Source organism: Sinocyclocheilus anshuiensis, unplaced genomic scaffold (genome assembly GCF_001515605.1).
Source record: "Sinocyclocheilus anshuiensis isolate Anshui unplaced genomic scaffold, SAMN03320099.WGS_v1.1 scaffold711, whole genome shotgun sequence".
In the NCBI taxonomy this organism is placed as follows: Eukaryota; Metazoa; Chordata; class Actinopteri; order Cypriniformes; family Cyprinidae; genus Sinocyclocheilus; species Sinocyclocheilus anshuiensis.
Genome location: NW_015552595.1, coordinates 254,851 through 270,120, shown reverse-complemented (window position 1 = coordinate 270,120; position 15,270 = coordinate 254,851). Strand labels below are relative to the sequence as shown.

Here is a 15,270-nt window from a genome sequence, read left to right as displayed (position 1 = left end):
AATGTTTTAGCAGTGTTTTTTTTTTTTTTTTGCTTATATGAATAAGGAATCATTTCATTTTATCATTTTGCAAACATTATGTTTATATTCTTCGAACGTTCTCTGAACGTTCTGAAACAAGTAACGCTAAAAAGACTTTAGATGAACGTCTGTATAACACATTTTAGAAGAAAAACGTTCTGTGCTAAGGTTTTGGGAACATTATTAAAGAACAAAGGACTTTGAATGAAAGGTCTTTTAATGTTGCTGGAGGAACGTTTGAGAGAACCCTTCAGAATGTACACACTGCACTTAACCCTGTTCGTCTGTGGTGCACATTTTTTTAAATACTTACAATATTTTAAAGCCTATATTATTTTTTAACTACAGTTGTGCAGTGAAATGCATATATAGTAGATGTAATAGAGGAGTGGGATGAATTTATTTTATAAGGTAGATTTTTAATTTTTACAATGTTTTTGTAATGTATTAATTATCACGGGTTAATAAAAAACAAGTAGGCCTATACTAATACTACATTTCGCAAGTTTTTATCCCTGATTCTGCTCTGAATTGTTATTTAGCGTGAGAGTTGCCAACCCTGCTAAATAGAAGCATTGTGTGTGACAGACTTTATTTTGTTTTGTTTAATATTTGAGTTTTTAACAACAAATGTCCAGCTGTGATGTTTATCAGGGTCACATTTGTTCAAGATAATAAAATAGTTTAATTTTCTCACCTGGGCTTTACTGCAGTTTAGTTATTGTTCTGAGTAACTGCTGGATTTATGCTCTGAATATCTTCATTAACTCATTTCAGTCCTACAGCTTTTGTACTGAGTAGAACTAGTCATTCTATAGTCTTCTTTCTCAGTTAAGATTGAACTGAAGTCAGTGCAGCAAGAGAAGAAACAAAGGAACAGGACTGAACCTGAATCTCATGATGTTTCTTTAAAAAACATTATAAATGTTACGGCCCAAACCAAAAAAAAGCCCTGTTTTTTTTTTATTATTATTATTGTTGTTTTTGTTTTTGATAACCCTTCTTGGCCAACTCAAGAATTTAGTTCTGAACTCTTCAGGTCTGTTGAGATGAATAATTTAATTAGCTTCAAGTGTTTCTAAAGAGACAAGAGTCTCACACCTCACCTCATTAGCATACATGAATAATCAATGCTGAACGCTGATGGCCTCTCATGCAGGTAAAGCATTTGTCTGAATGTCTGAAGGGGGAAGGAGCTTCAGTAAGACTTTCTCACATGTAAATCATTCATGCATTGTTGTCTTGATTGCACAGACTCTATGGAGCTGGACGATGAATCACTGAATCAATGATGAACTGACTTTAGCTGATAAACTGACTGTTTTCTATTGTCCTCTTGCATTATCACAACACGCTTTTCCTGTTTGACTCTGTAAAGCTGCTTTGGCACAATCTGTGTTGTATAAAGTGCTATAGAAATAAAGGAAAAACAAAATAAAAAAACATGCAGGCATCAGGATTATTTATTTGTAAAACTGTATTTCAGCAACACGTTGACCTTTTGCACAACTACTAAAAACAGTAAAACAATTGGGGATGCTTGTAACACTTCCAGTTTCTCCAGTCAAGTTACAAATCACACACACACACACACACACACTCACACACACACACACACACACGAGTCAATACAATAAACACTACAGAGCATTCATTAGACACTACAGAGAACACAGCATCCAGAACATTACAGAAAAAAAAGTATATTGTATTGAGTAAACAATTTTGCAGTTCTGTAGAAAAGTATAGTAATTGCAACTGAGTAAGGTGAATATATTGTATAGGCCTACTGTATGTACTGCAAGAACAGTATTGTGATGAATATTGAATAGCACTGAATGTTTGTATATATTCAGCTCTTGGATACTGCAAAGATACTGCAAAGGCCAAAAAGCTCAAATAAAACTCTAAATGAATAGCATGCTACAGAACACTCAAATACTGTAAGTTCAGGGTCAATGAGAGCTTCATTCTGTCTCAGCATCATGTCTGTGTGCTGGAGTCCGGCCTGAGGACTTCACATCACAAGTAATGCTGTCTTATTTTGCTAGACAAAGAGAAAACCCATCCAGCCTTCATAACACTCTCTAAACCTTCCTCTTTCTCTCCTCATCCTCCACTTCTTACATGTACTCTTCCTCCTCTCCTTCTCAGATTCTGTCCATCTGTTGTTCGTATCATCATTCAGTCACCTGTGCCGCTTGTGCTCTCTGAACCGGCTCATATGTTGTACAGCTGGTTTGATCACATCATTAGAAACAAGTGTGAACAGTTTTGAATGGTTGTGTGTAAACGATGACAGCTGTGCTTTAGTTGTGTTTAACTTTAGCAGCACAAGTGCATCACAGTGTGAGAAGTGTTTGAGTGAACGAGAATGTGTTTAGAGATTTGCAAAAAGAGCCTAACTGCCTGAACGTGTTTAAGGTTTAGCAGAAAGAGTGCTTTATTCAGTGAGAATTTGGTTCAGAGATTGGGGTTTAGTGTTTTAGCAATTCAGAAAAACTGTAATACATGTGATGACGACTTGCCCCAACCTGATATATCTATCTTTCCCCTTATATGTCTTATAACGTTTGTATTTCACATTTAATTTTGTGTATAAAAAAAAGTAATATATTATATATAATATATATTATAATTAATAATACATGTGATGACTTGCCCCAACCTGATATATATCTATCTATCTTTACCCTCAAATGTTTTATCATTTTTGTATTTTAAATATAATTTTGTATATATATAAAAAAAAAACGTAATATAGTATATATAGTATATATTATTTATAATAATACATGTGATGTCTTGCCCCTACCCCTCTCTCTCTCTCTGGTGTTTAGCATATGTAAATGAGCGTGTGTTAGGCCCCGCCCCTCGGCGCAGGGCTTTATAAGCGGCGCTCGGCGCTCCGCTGCGTCTCTCTGGAGTTCTGAACGCGTTCGAGTCGTGCATCATCTCACCCGCAACTGCGACATCACAGGTACCGGCTGATTTTATCTGGGTTTTATTATTTTTAACCGGCACTCGTTTGCTTTAATCGACGTGTGCTTCACTACATTAGACATTTAGCTTATTTAACAACGGGATTGATCGTGTTCGACCGTGTTTTGTCCATCGTGATTCGCGCGCTGCTTAAAATGGCGACGCCTGATGGAGATCTTCATCATCCTCGCCTCAGATCAGCGGTTTGATCAAGTTGTAATCGGTCAGTCGGTTGTTTCGCCGTCGGTGACCGTGTGTTTCTGTGTTCTAATGCGCCTGTGACGGCGACCGGCCTCGGATCCGCGGGGTTTTAAGCTTTATTCGGTAATTCGGGTGTTTGTATGGAGTCTTTTGTTTGGCATAGTTTGGATCTGCGCGCTTTGTGACCCACATGTCGAGTCTGAATAAAGACAACACGACAAACGTTCAAATAACGTATTAATATTACTTAAAAACCCACAATTAATCACTGAATGTCTTTGTTTTATATTTCTGTTTTTGTTTTAATCGCCTTTCTGCCTAGAGTCAGCACTACAGCGTGTTTTCTACATTATATGATCCGCAGTGTAGCGTTTTCTCGGTGTGACCCACGTGTTTCTAGAGCAGAATGTCTGACGAAGGAAAGCTGTTTGTCGGCGGCCTGAGCTTCGATACCACCGAGCAGTCGCTAGAGGACGCCTTCTCCAAATATGGCGTCATCACCAACGGTAAGTAGCCAATCAGAGACGCGCTCTGCTGCCGCGCTGCTACGGATTGGTTTGTGCGTTCACTGTGATTTGCATAAGCAGCTCATTGTAATGCGTGTCTGTTTTCAGTTCATGTGGCCCGAAACAGAGAAACCAACAAATCCAGAGGATTCGGATTCGTGACTTTCGAGAATCCAGACGACGCGAAGGACGCGCTCGAAGGAATGAATGGAAAGGTTCGTTACTGAGGCGCTAGTTTTGATTTGGGTTCAAATTGGGAATGGGAGTTCTGGCGGGTTTTAGTGAGTCGGTTCATTTGACTCGGTTCAGTAGTAAGAACCGACTCTTTCGGCTCCCAAACGGCTTTTATAATTGAGCCAAGTTCAGTAACGTTTCAACCTACGATTGGTACGTGCACGTCACCTAAATTATATGATGTATAATTACTAAACCTTATTTCCAGAATTTCTTATTTTTTGGTGTTTAAAAAACCTGAATAATTTGCTATAAAACCGGATTAATGTACATTTATAAAACATTATTTTATTTTATATATAAAACCTGAATACTTTTGTACAATAATCTGAATATTTGCTGTGAAACTATTGATAAAACAAAATATTTTGGTACTTGAACATGAATTTTGAATAAAAACATGAATGTATGGTTAAAAAAAAAGGTTAACAATCATTTAGATTTTTAACATCCTGAATGCACAATTAATAATTTGCAAAACGGCATCACCCTATACACATGCATATTAGTGCATACAGGGGTGCACAAGCTTCGGGTTGGTTCTCATGAGAGCACCTGGAGGTAAGGTTTGGTACTCGCACATAGTGCAACTCATACAATATATCTAAAAAAAAAAATTATTATTAATAGGGATAATACCATTGTATTTGTTTTTTATTTTAATACAATTCATATAATAAACTAAATAAGCAGTATATTAAAAAAAAAAAAAGTTGAGTACGTTATTTTATAGTACACTTAAAAATATGCTAATTAACTTCTCATTCTCAAACCTAAAATCAGCATGCTTTTATTTTGGCGGGTTGCTGGCTAGTAAGCATGCGCTGCTGGTTATAGCGCGTCAGTTTTGCGTTTAGCTCTGAAACTGGCAGAGCATCTTTAGGTTTAAGCTCTCAGTTTGAGAGAATCTTATACAGGATTACAGTTAGTCGGTCTAAAACGGTGATTGTGCATTAACGGCTGTCAATGTTTGTGACCTGCGTACCACTTAAGTGTATCCCTATATACACACCAGTGAAATCTCATTATATTGTTCTGTGTAATTAGGGCTGCCACTAACGACTATTTATTTCGATTAATCTATTGACTACTTTATTGATTAATCTAAACGATTAATTTCCCGCAAAAAAAAAATCAACAATTTTACTTAAGAATATTTTATTAAACTATATTTCATTAAACCAATGAAATCCAAACGTAAAGTGCAACATAAGAGTGCAAAGAAGCAAATGTCCATCTCATAGACATACATAGTCAAAATCACTGAAATCAGTTCAGTATTATAGTGTAAGAATGACAACATATCCACGTGTTCTGGTCTACTAATAATACAATTATAATCAAAAAACACTTTTTAAAAGAGTATTTACCAGAAATATTATTTACCAGAATTTGTTTAGGAGAAAAATGTAAATGTGCAGTATTTCAGAAAAAAATCCCTTTTTTATTTTTTTTTATTTTTTTTTTATATAAATAATCAATTAATTGGAGATGCTTTTGATTATTAACATTTAATGGAATCATTAAAATAGAATCCAGAAAATAATGGAAAACAGAATTTGGTAAAGAAACTGTAAAACTCAATTAATTAGACCGGCTTTTTGATTAATAACATTTAATTTAACCATTAAAACGGAGTATAGAAAAATGAAAATGAAAATGGAAAAACATGAATTTGGAAATAAAGCGATTTCATAGTGCCCTATAATTATAATTAGTTTTTTGTGGTAATAAAAATAGATGTAAGTGAACAATAGCCTTTAAAATTACTTAAATACATATATAATAGCAGTGAGGCAATAATAATTAGTTGCAATAAAGTATCAAAAGCAAGAAATCATATGGTTTTATTGAACAAAACTGTTAAAATACATAATGTATTATAAACAATAGAGCTAATGTACATTACACATTACAACAAAGGCCTGCAGAGGGCGCCAACAGCCTGACGATTGTTTTTACACATTACTGTGCGATCTAATACTTGTTTAATATTGACCAAGCACCATTTCATTCAAATGTCCACTTAATCTTTCATATTTGGCCATTTCTTTAGGACAGAAATGCTATAGCCACTGTAATTAAAAGAATATATGGACATCAAAACGTGTAAACTCAGGGTTCGAGCTTTTATTTTGAAACCGTGATGTATGTATTTGCTAGATTTATAAATGATTTACCTTACAAATCTGATGAAATGGCGCACGCTGCGTTCCCAGATGAAGGTTATAATAAACCCGAACTCACAACAACATGCAGAGATTGAGTTTGAGACGCTCCACACATGATGTAAATGATATCAGTTCCTGTGGAACTACTGTGACGCATGTACTTATTAAAGCGCATATACTGTATTAGAACTGCATTGCATAATTTAAATCATAGTGTTTGTGAATTCACAATTATGCTTTATCCTGATTTTTAAATGGGTTTAATATATCATGCAGCCTTGGATAGTGCCCTATAATTATAATACATTTTTTTGTGGTAATAAAAATAGAAGTGAACAATAGCCTTTAAAATTACTTAAAATACATATATAATAGCAATGAGGCAATAATAATTAGTTCAAATAAAGTATCAAAAGCAAGAAATCATATGGTTTTATTGAACAAAACTGTTAAAATACATAATGTATTATAAACAATAGAGCTAATGTACATTACACATTACAACAAAGGCCTGCAGAGGGCGCCAACAGCCTGACGATTGTTTTTACACATTACTGTGCGATCTAATACTTGTTTAATATTGACCAAGCACCATTTCATTCAAATGTCCACTTAATCTTTCATATTTGGCCATTTCTTTAGGACAGAAATGCTATAGCCACTGTAATTAAAAGAATATATGGACATCAAAACGTGTAAACTCAGGGTTCGAGCTTTTATTTTGAAACCGTGATGTATGTATTTGCTAGATTTATAAATGATTTACCTTACAAATCTGATGAAATGGCGCACGCTGCGTTCCCAGATGAAGGTTATAATAAACCCGAACTCACAACAACATGCAGAGATTGAGTTTGAGACGCTCCACACATGATGTAAATGATATCAGTTCCTGTGGAACTACTGTGACGCATGTACTTATTAAAGCGCATATACTGTATTAGAACTGCATTGCATAATTTAAATCATAGTGTTTGTGAATTCACAATTATGCTTAATTATGATTTTTAAATGGGTTTAATATATCATGCAGCCTTGGGAAACAGTCTGTGTTTTATGCATTCTCGTCCGTGAAATACGCCACTTCCGGTATTTTGACGGTTAGTCGACGCGAGCAAAATGAAGTCGAGGATTTTTAAGTCGAATAAAGTCGACGAATCGTGACAGCCCTGTATGTAATACTGAGCCACTGATTTAGGTTTACACTGGTTTGATGCTGTTTTCCTTGTGTAGTCTGTGGATGGCCGGACGATCCGTGTGGATGAGGCTGGGAAGGGCGGCGGTGGCCGGTCGGGCGGAGGATCCTACAGAGGAGGTGGAGGTGGAGGAGGAGGAGGCGGTGGAGGAAGAGGAGGAGGAGGAGGAGGTTTCTTCAGAGGAGGCCGAGGAAGAGGAGGTCCGAGAGCTGCTGCTCGATCAGTCAGTGTGATCCTCAGCTGTTTGTCTCGTTCTAAACTCAGTGTTGTTACACTCTCTGAAGGCGGAGGCAGCTATGGCGGAGGAGACCGTAGTTACGGAGGCGACCGGAGCTACAGCGGCGGTGGATATAAGAGCGGCGGAGGAGGTGGAGGAGGAGGGTACTCCTCTGGAGGCGGCGGCGGCGGCTACAGCAGAGACAGGTGTGTGTTCGGCGCCAGACTCGATCAGGGCATGAGACGAGCAGCACAGACTGCAGAAACAACACGGGGCTTTAGATTGCAACAAAATATCATAAGCATTAATATTTAGTTATGCAAACATCAGAACACCCAAGTAACCAGGAATGTTCTTGAATCTTTTTTTGCCTTGTATTCAGTGATGGGCGTTTAAAACGCATGCAATTAAAATCTCACTACTAAAAATAAAAATGCATAACCTGTTTTATTCTCACGTCTTGTGCAGTTCAGATTAAAATGCATTCGTTTAGATTTATTACTTGTGAATATTTTGCGTATTTCTCACACACACGGCTCTGATCACGAGTGTAACCTGCTGTTTTCTTCTTTCAGGAGTTCTGGTTACAGCGACCGCAGCAGCTCTTACAGAGACAGCTATGATAGTTATGGTACGTATTAGTTCCCTCCGCTCTAAAATCCTCATAGAAGCATGTCTGCTGTGCTCGTGTCGCCGCGGACGAGTCAAACAGGCTATTCTAGAGTTTCTAGAACTGTACATGTATGCTTACGATAAACTACAAATGCTTTCAAGTGGCCCAGTTTTAATTCGGATTTCACGTTTCCGGCCCAGTAATTTGACTAAAGTCACGTATTGCAGAGAAATGAATCTGAATCGGGTCGATAGAGTCGTGATTTGATGAAACTCAGGACGCTGTAACCCTGATCGCCCGATTGCTCTCTCTCTCTGCCCAGACGACCCTGTTTTGATGTTTGGTGGGTTGGTTAGTGGGTTAGTGGAGGGATTGTGTGTCTTAACCCTGTTGAGATGCTTGAGTGTCTTCATGTGTGATACTTCCTCCTCAGCTGTACAAGAGTAGAACCCAAGACCCGACGCGTCTGCAGCCGAGCGTTTCTAAAGACTCTTGGATCTGTTCTTGGATTTGTTGTAGCTGTTCTCCATGTTTCTGTTCAGTTCTTGTACTCTGAGAGGAAGGCCGCTTTCTGATCACCGGCTGTGAATGAGTGAATGTGTTGATGTGCTGACGGGTTCCTCTTTTGCCTCATTTTGAATGCTTTAAATCACCAGAGCGAGCTGCACTCATGTTAGCGCTCACCTGTGCTTCTGTGGGGAGTCTAGAGAGCGTTTGCTCTCGTGTGTGTTACTGATGCGCAGCCGCTGTCATTAAGAGCACGGCTCCTATTAGCTGTAAGACAATGATCTGTCCATGACCCGTATCCGAGCGCAGTGGACTGCTGGCGCCGAGGTATCTGTCTCTGTTATTCGCATCCTGCATTTTAACCATGGACTATTGACTTAAATATCTATATCTATTAATCATTCACTTGAAAGAGAACCAGAACTTGTTAACAGTACGCTCCAGAACTGGGAAAGAAATCCTTGTGCTCTTGTTTCCTTTGTATCAAAATTTGACTCACTATTTTGTTTTTATTATTTTTATTTTTTGCTTTTCAATTGTGGCTTCATGGAGCCTATTAAACGAAACCATTTGTTCAAACGCTTTGAATTCTGTTGTGCCTTTCAAAATCTACAAGATGATTGGGGGGGGGGGACATGAATCTCTCAAAATTGTGCAGGTCACATTACACTAAAAGTGACCCTGGAGCACAAAACCGGTCAATTTTGTGACATTGCGATTTATGCATTTATTTGGCCGAGATACAACTATTTGAAAATCTGGAATCTGAGGGTGCAAAAAAAATCTACATGTTGAGAAAATCATATTTAAAGTTGTTCAAATTAAGTTCTTAGCAATGCATATTACTGATCAAAAAATTAAGTTTTGATATATTTACGGTAGGAAATATACAAATATGTTCATGGAACATGATCTTTACTTAATATCCTAATGATTTTTGGCATAAAAGAAAAATGTATAATTTTGACCCATACAATGTATTGTTGGCTATTGCTACAAATATCCCCCAGCGACTTAACACTGCTTTTGTGCTCCAGGGACACATAATTTAGTTCTCAGGAAAGTTGCATTAAGAGTTTAAGATATAATGTAGCACATCTCCTTCTTCTTCTGACCAAAAATGTAAACGGTATCTCCTCCTAGAGCTTTAAAGCTACAACCACCAAACTCGGCCCAGACCTTCAGACTGGTCTGACTCTGGTTGCTACATCTTTTCTAACTGATTGGATTTACGGTCTTCATAAAAATGAAGATTAAAAATCCCATAGACTTACATTGAAAAGTCTCTGCTTATCTGAACATTACATCAAACTGTCAAAATTCAAATCTAAACACAGAAGCCCATTAGATCAGACTTCCCTTCTATGTACTATTTCTAACCCATTCAAACTAATATTTCCATCGAATATTTCTATTTGACTATTTCTATCTATCATCTGACTATCTATCTTCGTAGCAACACTATAGCAACTATCCAAACCAACCTAGCAACCACCCCGGGTACCCTAGCAACCACCCCGGGTACCCTAGCAACCACATAAAAACACCTTAGCAACCACCCAAGTACCTTAGCAACTGCATGGCAACCACCCCGGGTACCTTATCAAATGCATAGAAACACCATAGAATCTATTAATCTACATCTAAAATTTCTAATTTTATTTAATATTTCTATCAGTCTAACATCCATTTTTCTGATAAGCTCCCGCGTCTCACACACACGAGCGCGACTTTAGCACTAGATTTAGCAACTTTCAGACCCTTTTAGCGGCTTTTTCCATAGAATATTCATACTGACAAACCTAGCGACTTTTCTGGATAAACCTTAGCTTTGGTTCAGTTGGAAGATTTCTCCAGTGCTGTCCCGCGAACGCGAGGTCTGACTTTCCCGGAGAAGTGTCGCCTCTCTCGGCGTCTGTTCTGTGCAGTGAGCGGCAGAGAAGCAGCGCAGCCGACTCGTCAATAAATGAGTGCAAAACAGCGTTTCCTAGCACCTGTCGCTTACTGATTGTTTGGAATTATAAATATGAGCGTAGTTCGTCTGTTAATATCACATGCACTTTTTAGTTTGTTGTTTTTAGTTTGTTACTCAGACGCAGGCAGTGCGCTGCATGAGACAAAAAAGTAATATAGCCGCTCTTTAGTGTAGATGCGTGTTGATTTTATCAGACGATGCCACGATTATAAATGAGAGTGACTCCTGGTTAACCTGTATTAAAAGGGGTCGTGTTTAGTCACTATTTAGTGTGGTATTTTTTGACAATATTCACTCGGGACAGTAAAATAGGGCATTCTAAGTCAATATACTGCAGTATTTCCTCTCAATCAGTAGAAAATATGGTTAACACCCAGTCATGCATGAAAATAAAATACCGTCATGTACCGTGAAACCGGTATAATTTTGAAAAATACCGTGATATAAATGTTTGGTCATACCGCCCAGCACTAGTCTGAAGGGTTGAGAGACTTTAACTAACTGCATGTTATTTCCAGTGAGGTTAATAGATGTTTAAAGTGATGCATTTCAAAGAGTTTTCAATGTCACATTACCTTCAAACAGTATGTAGTTTAATCGCATGCAACTTCAATTAACAGCTCAAACATGAAGAACAGCAGAATTCTGCCTCGAGCTCCGACAGGAACCGAAGAGCTTGTGTTTGGCTTTGAAGACTAATTGGGTTTGTTACTAAAGTTTTACACCATGCAAACTAAGTGGAGTTCAAATCTGCCTGTTTTCTCCTGTGTGTCCATGTTCAGATGATATAAAGATCATAGCTTTAATGCTAGTTAGCGGAGTAGAGTGAGTTATTGAGTGTGTTTCACCCAAACAATGCTTGATTGAACCCAAGCGCTCCGGATGAGTTTCCTCAAACACGTCCTCGGAGCTCGAAGCGTTGCATCTCCTGAAGTGAATCCTGACTCTGGCTGCTCTGTTCGTTAGCCTGTGTGCGCGAGGTAACCTTCCTTTGCTCTCCTGTTCACTTCTTAAACTCAGATTCAGTATTTGTTGCTCTGACAGCACAGCGCAGATCTCACAGTCCTCTCAGAAGCGTCTGCATGGTGTCGTAGATCCTCAGACGGACGTCAGACACTCAAGAGTTAAACTCCCACTCATTTCTCCCCATGCATTGCCAACCATTCTAGAAAGACTTTACATTTCAGATCACCAACACATTCACTTTCACCAGTGTAGCTCAATTTGAGAAACGCCAGATTAGTTCCCAGAGCAAAGACACTGTAATTAGTTCTATGTTCATATCTGTGATTCCTGCGGTTGAGTGTTTAATGTTCGTTCTTTGGTTTTGTTCAGGTTGAGTTCCCGTCGGCAACCGTCTGGGGTTTGAAGAAGGTCGACGCCTGATGAACCGTGTTTGTTCCTCTGAAGGTTAAAGCGTGAGGTTAGTGTTTCTAATGATCTTGTTACGGATTCACTTTGGCAGAAGTGTGATTGTGAACCGATCTGGTTTTCTCTTTGGTGTAGATGATGGAACGACAAGCAGATGATGAAAGCTTGATGGAGGTTCACGAACATCAGATGGTCATTTTATGATCCGCAACTGTTGAAAACCCTTTAACACCTTTGGTTTTCCTGCTCGAAAATGACTGGCCTTCTAGAAATTGATTGTAAATCTCATTATGCTGTATTATCGCCAAATACTGGCCTGTTTTGTATCAGCGAGCGCAGGTTTTGTTTTCTCTTCTGGAACTGTTTGATCACACGCCACAGTAACCTTCTTTAGTTCATGTGCAATACATTTGTTACAGTATTTATGAAACTTCATTCATGTTAATAAAAATCCACCTGTTCTTTGTCAACGTTAGCTCCGTTTTATTAAATGATCTTAACAGATGCAAGATTTGATTTTAAAAATGCATTAGTGCATGTTGAAATTAACATTGATTGATTAATGCTTTAGATTTCATGTAAACTAATGTGGCTAACTAACGAAGTTTTTCTCAAGTTTCACTGATCTGGTTGTGGATAATTTTGACATTATTAAAATATGAAAAATCACACTGGTGTGCTTTAATGTTTAATCAGGAGGTTTGTTTTGAAATGGTTTTATCTTGTATAAAAATGTCACAAAGTAACAAAGCCAGTAAAAAATGACTAGCCTATAAATCCCTTTTTATGCTATATTATCACCATGTTTTCTCTTCTGGAACTGTTTGATCACACGCCACAGTAACCTTCTTTAGTTCATGTGCAATACATTTGTTACAGTATTTATGAAACTTCATTCATGTTAATAAAAATCCACCTGTTCTTTGTCAACGTTAGCTCCGTTTTATTAAATGATCTTAACAGATGCAAGATTTGATTTTAAAAATGCATTAGTGCATGTTGAAATTAACATTGATTGATTAATGCTTTAGATTTCATGTAAACTAATGTGGCTAACTAACGAAGTTTTTCTCAAGTTTCACTGTTCTGGTTGTGGATAATTTTGACATTATTAAAATATGAAAAATCACACTGGTGTGCTTCAATGTTTAATCAGGAGGTTTGTTTTGAAATGGTTTTATCTTGTACAAAAATGTCACAAAGTAACAAAGCCAGTCAAAAATGACTAGCCTATAAATCCCTTTTTATGCTATATTATCACCAAATATTGGATTCAGTCTTTTTGTAAACTTGTTTTCCTTCAATTAGGACAGTGTTTTTATATTTTTGAAACTGATAAAATATTTTAGTTTGGAATATTTGCTAAATCTTTAACACTGATCAAACCTTTACATTGAGCTCACATCACTCGTCTTCATTTGCATCGTGTTTTTGGACCCAGAACCAGATTATACGCTTCATTGATCAGCTGCACCTTCACGAAGAAAAGCAGCAAACGGTTGACTTCACACACGTTCATCTGACTTCGGTTCAGTTCTGTTGACTATGCATTCTGAGTAATTGCACTTTGTCAGATGCAGTTGTTTTTTAACCTTTAAGGCGCTGTTGGCTCATTTTTTGACTGAAAAGGTTTACATTTGGTTTTTAGAATCTTACTTCATTGGAATAGGGTTTTGGCACTTGCTACGTGAACAAAGAATCATGGGCATGATTTGAAAAGTTTAAATGGTCCTGAAAAAAAGTGTCTTCAAAATGATGATAAAAAATATTAAGGTCAAAAATTATCACTTTGGAAATTAATGGTGAACAAATGTCATCTAATGGAAACATTTAGTTCTGCAACCAAACAAAATCTTACTGAAAGCTCATTTTTGATGATGTCAACCTCAAATTTGGAACATAACTTGTGGCTTTGATCTTCTCACTGTTTTGGAGTAAAACAGTCAGTTCAGAGTTTGAGTTTTGGGGTCTCGGCCATTTGATAATGTGGATGTGACTGGCGTTTACACTCTACATTAAGGTCACATTTGTGAAGGTTAGTTAACGCATTAATTAACATGCACTAACAATGAGCAAAATATTTTTAAAAGCATCTTTGTCAGTGTCAGTTAAAAATATTAGTTATGTCATAAGCTTCACTCTAAACTGAAAATACATAACTAGTTAAAAAATAAAACTAGTAACCACAGCTCTTCTTCAGTTAACACTGGGAACTGGTCAACAGAAGCCCTGAAAACATGGAATAAATTCATGGTGGAAAAACAAATAGGCTGCATCCGAAATCACACACTTCCCTTCCATACAGTAGGTGAAAAACAGTATGTGACCAAAGAAGAATGTCTGAATTCACAGTAGTCATAAAAGAGTAGGCAAAAAGCCCCCGGATGACCTACTTCTTCCGGCGGGATTCTGAAGTGAGCATACGATGGACACTTTATATCCCATGAGGCCACGGGAGAGATTCATAAACGCTGGTGGGTCACGTGACAATGACATGGTGAATGTAGTACGTCCAGATTACGTTCATGCTATATAGAACATACTCTTTTTTTTGGAGGTTGCAAAGTAATTACTTATTCAGAAAAGTACCTACTCAAGAACGTATGACGCAGCCCACAGTGTTTTAGATCCTAAGATTTTTTTTCTCTCCAAAAAACTTTTCTCTCAAAACATTTCTCTTCAAAAGAGAGAAAGAACGACGACCCGCTAACATTAGCATGGACCTCAATTTACTCTCGCCTCACCTCGAGGTAGGAGATTTTTTGTTTTTAAGTTTGTTGATGAGAGAAAACTTTTCTGAAGAGAGAACAAAATTTTTTTTTCGGAGAAAAAAAATTTTTGAAGACAAAAAAAATATGCAAGAAAAAAATTTGAGAAAAAAAGTTTTTTGTTGAGAAGTTTTATGGGAAAAATTTTTCACACGTTTAAAAAAAAAAGAAAAAGTTTTGGATGAGAGAGAAAAAAAGTTTGTTGAAGACAGAAAAAAGCTTTTTGATGCAAGAAAAAATAATTTAAGAGAAAAGTTTTCATGGGGGAAAAAATTTGACAAGAAAATCTCAGGAAGGATCTAAGGCGCTATTATTTTTTCCACCTTAAAATTCTTTTTTGTTTTCGAGTTGCAGCTCGGGGCTTCTTTAGATGACGACTCAGATTTACTCGTGAAGCTCGTTTCAGTTTAGAGTTGGTCACTGAACTGATCTCACCTCAGTGGGCAGGTAGGACAGGAACGGCAGGTCCATCCGCTCACACTGAAGCCTCGGGTCCTGATGAAGAGCG

The 15,270-nt window shown here is 37.4% G+C and overlaps 1 protein-coding gene and 1 long non-coding RNA gene across 4 annotated transcripts; both read left to right on the top strand.

Moving 5' to 3' along the window:
* The first annotated feature begins 2,914 nt into the window (after positions 1–2,914).
* Positions 2,915–8,668, top strand: cirbpa (cold inducible RNA binding protein a). Of its 2 annotated transcripts, none has more exons than XM_016456606.1 (7): positions 2,915–3,001; positions 3,605–3,710; positions 3,819–3,925; positions 7,349–7,511; positions 7,596–7,734; positions 8,104–8,159; positions 8,575–8,668. In XM_016456606.1, the coding sequence occupies exons 2-7, from the start codon at positions 3,611–3,613 to the stop codon at positions 8,586–8,588; spliced, it is 579 nt and encodes a 192-aa protein (XP_016312092.1). In that variant the 5' UTR covers positions 2,915–3,001; positions 3,605–3,610; the 3' UTR covers positions 8,589–8,668. The 2 variants fall into 2 exon arrangements, with proteins under 2 accessions (XP_016312092.1, XP_016312093.1); XM_016456607.1 differs by having other exon boundaries at positions 2,934–3,001; positions 3,569–3,710.
* Positions 8,669–11,036: 2,368 nt separating this feature from the next.
* On the top strand, positions 11,037–12,660 carry LOC107665640 (uncharacterized). Of its 2 annotated transcripts, none has more exons than XR_001631578.1 (2): positions 11,037–12,046; positions 12,149–12,660. It is a non-coding gene; the product is annotated as an uncharacterized LOC107665640 (long non-coding RNA). The 2 variants fall into 2 exon arrangements; XR_001631577.1 differs by having other exon boundaries at positions 12,130–12,660.
* The last annotated feature ends 2,610 nt before the right edge of the window (positions 12,661–15,270 follow it).

What these genes read in the sequence shown, in the direction of transcription:
- cirbpa (XM_016456606.1), top strand. Translation starts at nt 3,611, where the DNA reads ATGTCTGACGAAGGAAAGCTGTTTGTCGGCGGCCTGAGCTTCGATACC. An exon ending in ATATGGCGTCATCACCAACG is followed by an intron (nt 3,711 to 3,818) that starts GTAAGTAGCCAA and finishes GTCTGTTTTCAG; the next exon opens with TTCATGTGGCCCGAAACAGA. An exon ending in AGGAGGCCGAGGAAGAGGAG is followed by an intron (nt 7,512 to 7,595) that starts GTCCGAGAGCTG and finishes CACTCTCTGAAG; the next exon opens with GCGGAGGCAGCTATGGCGGA.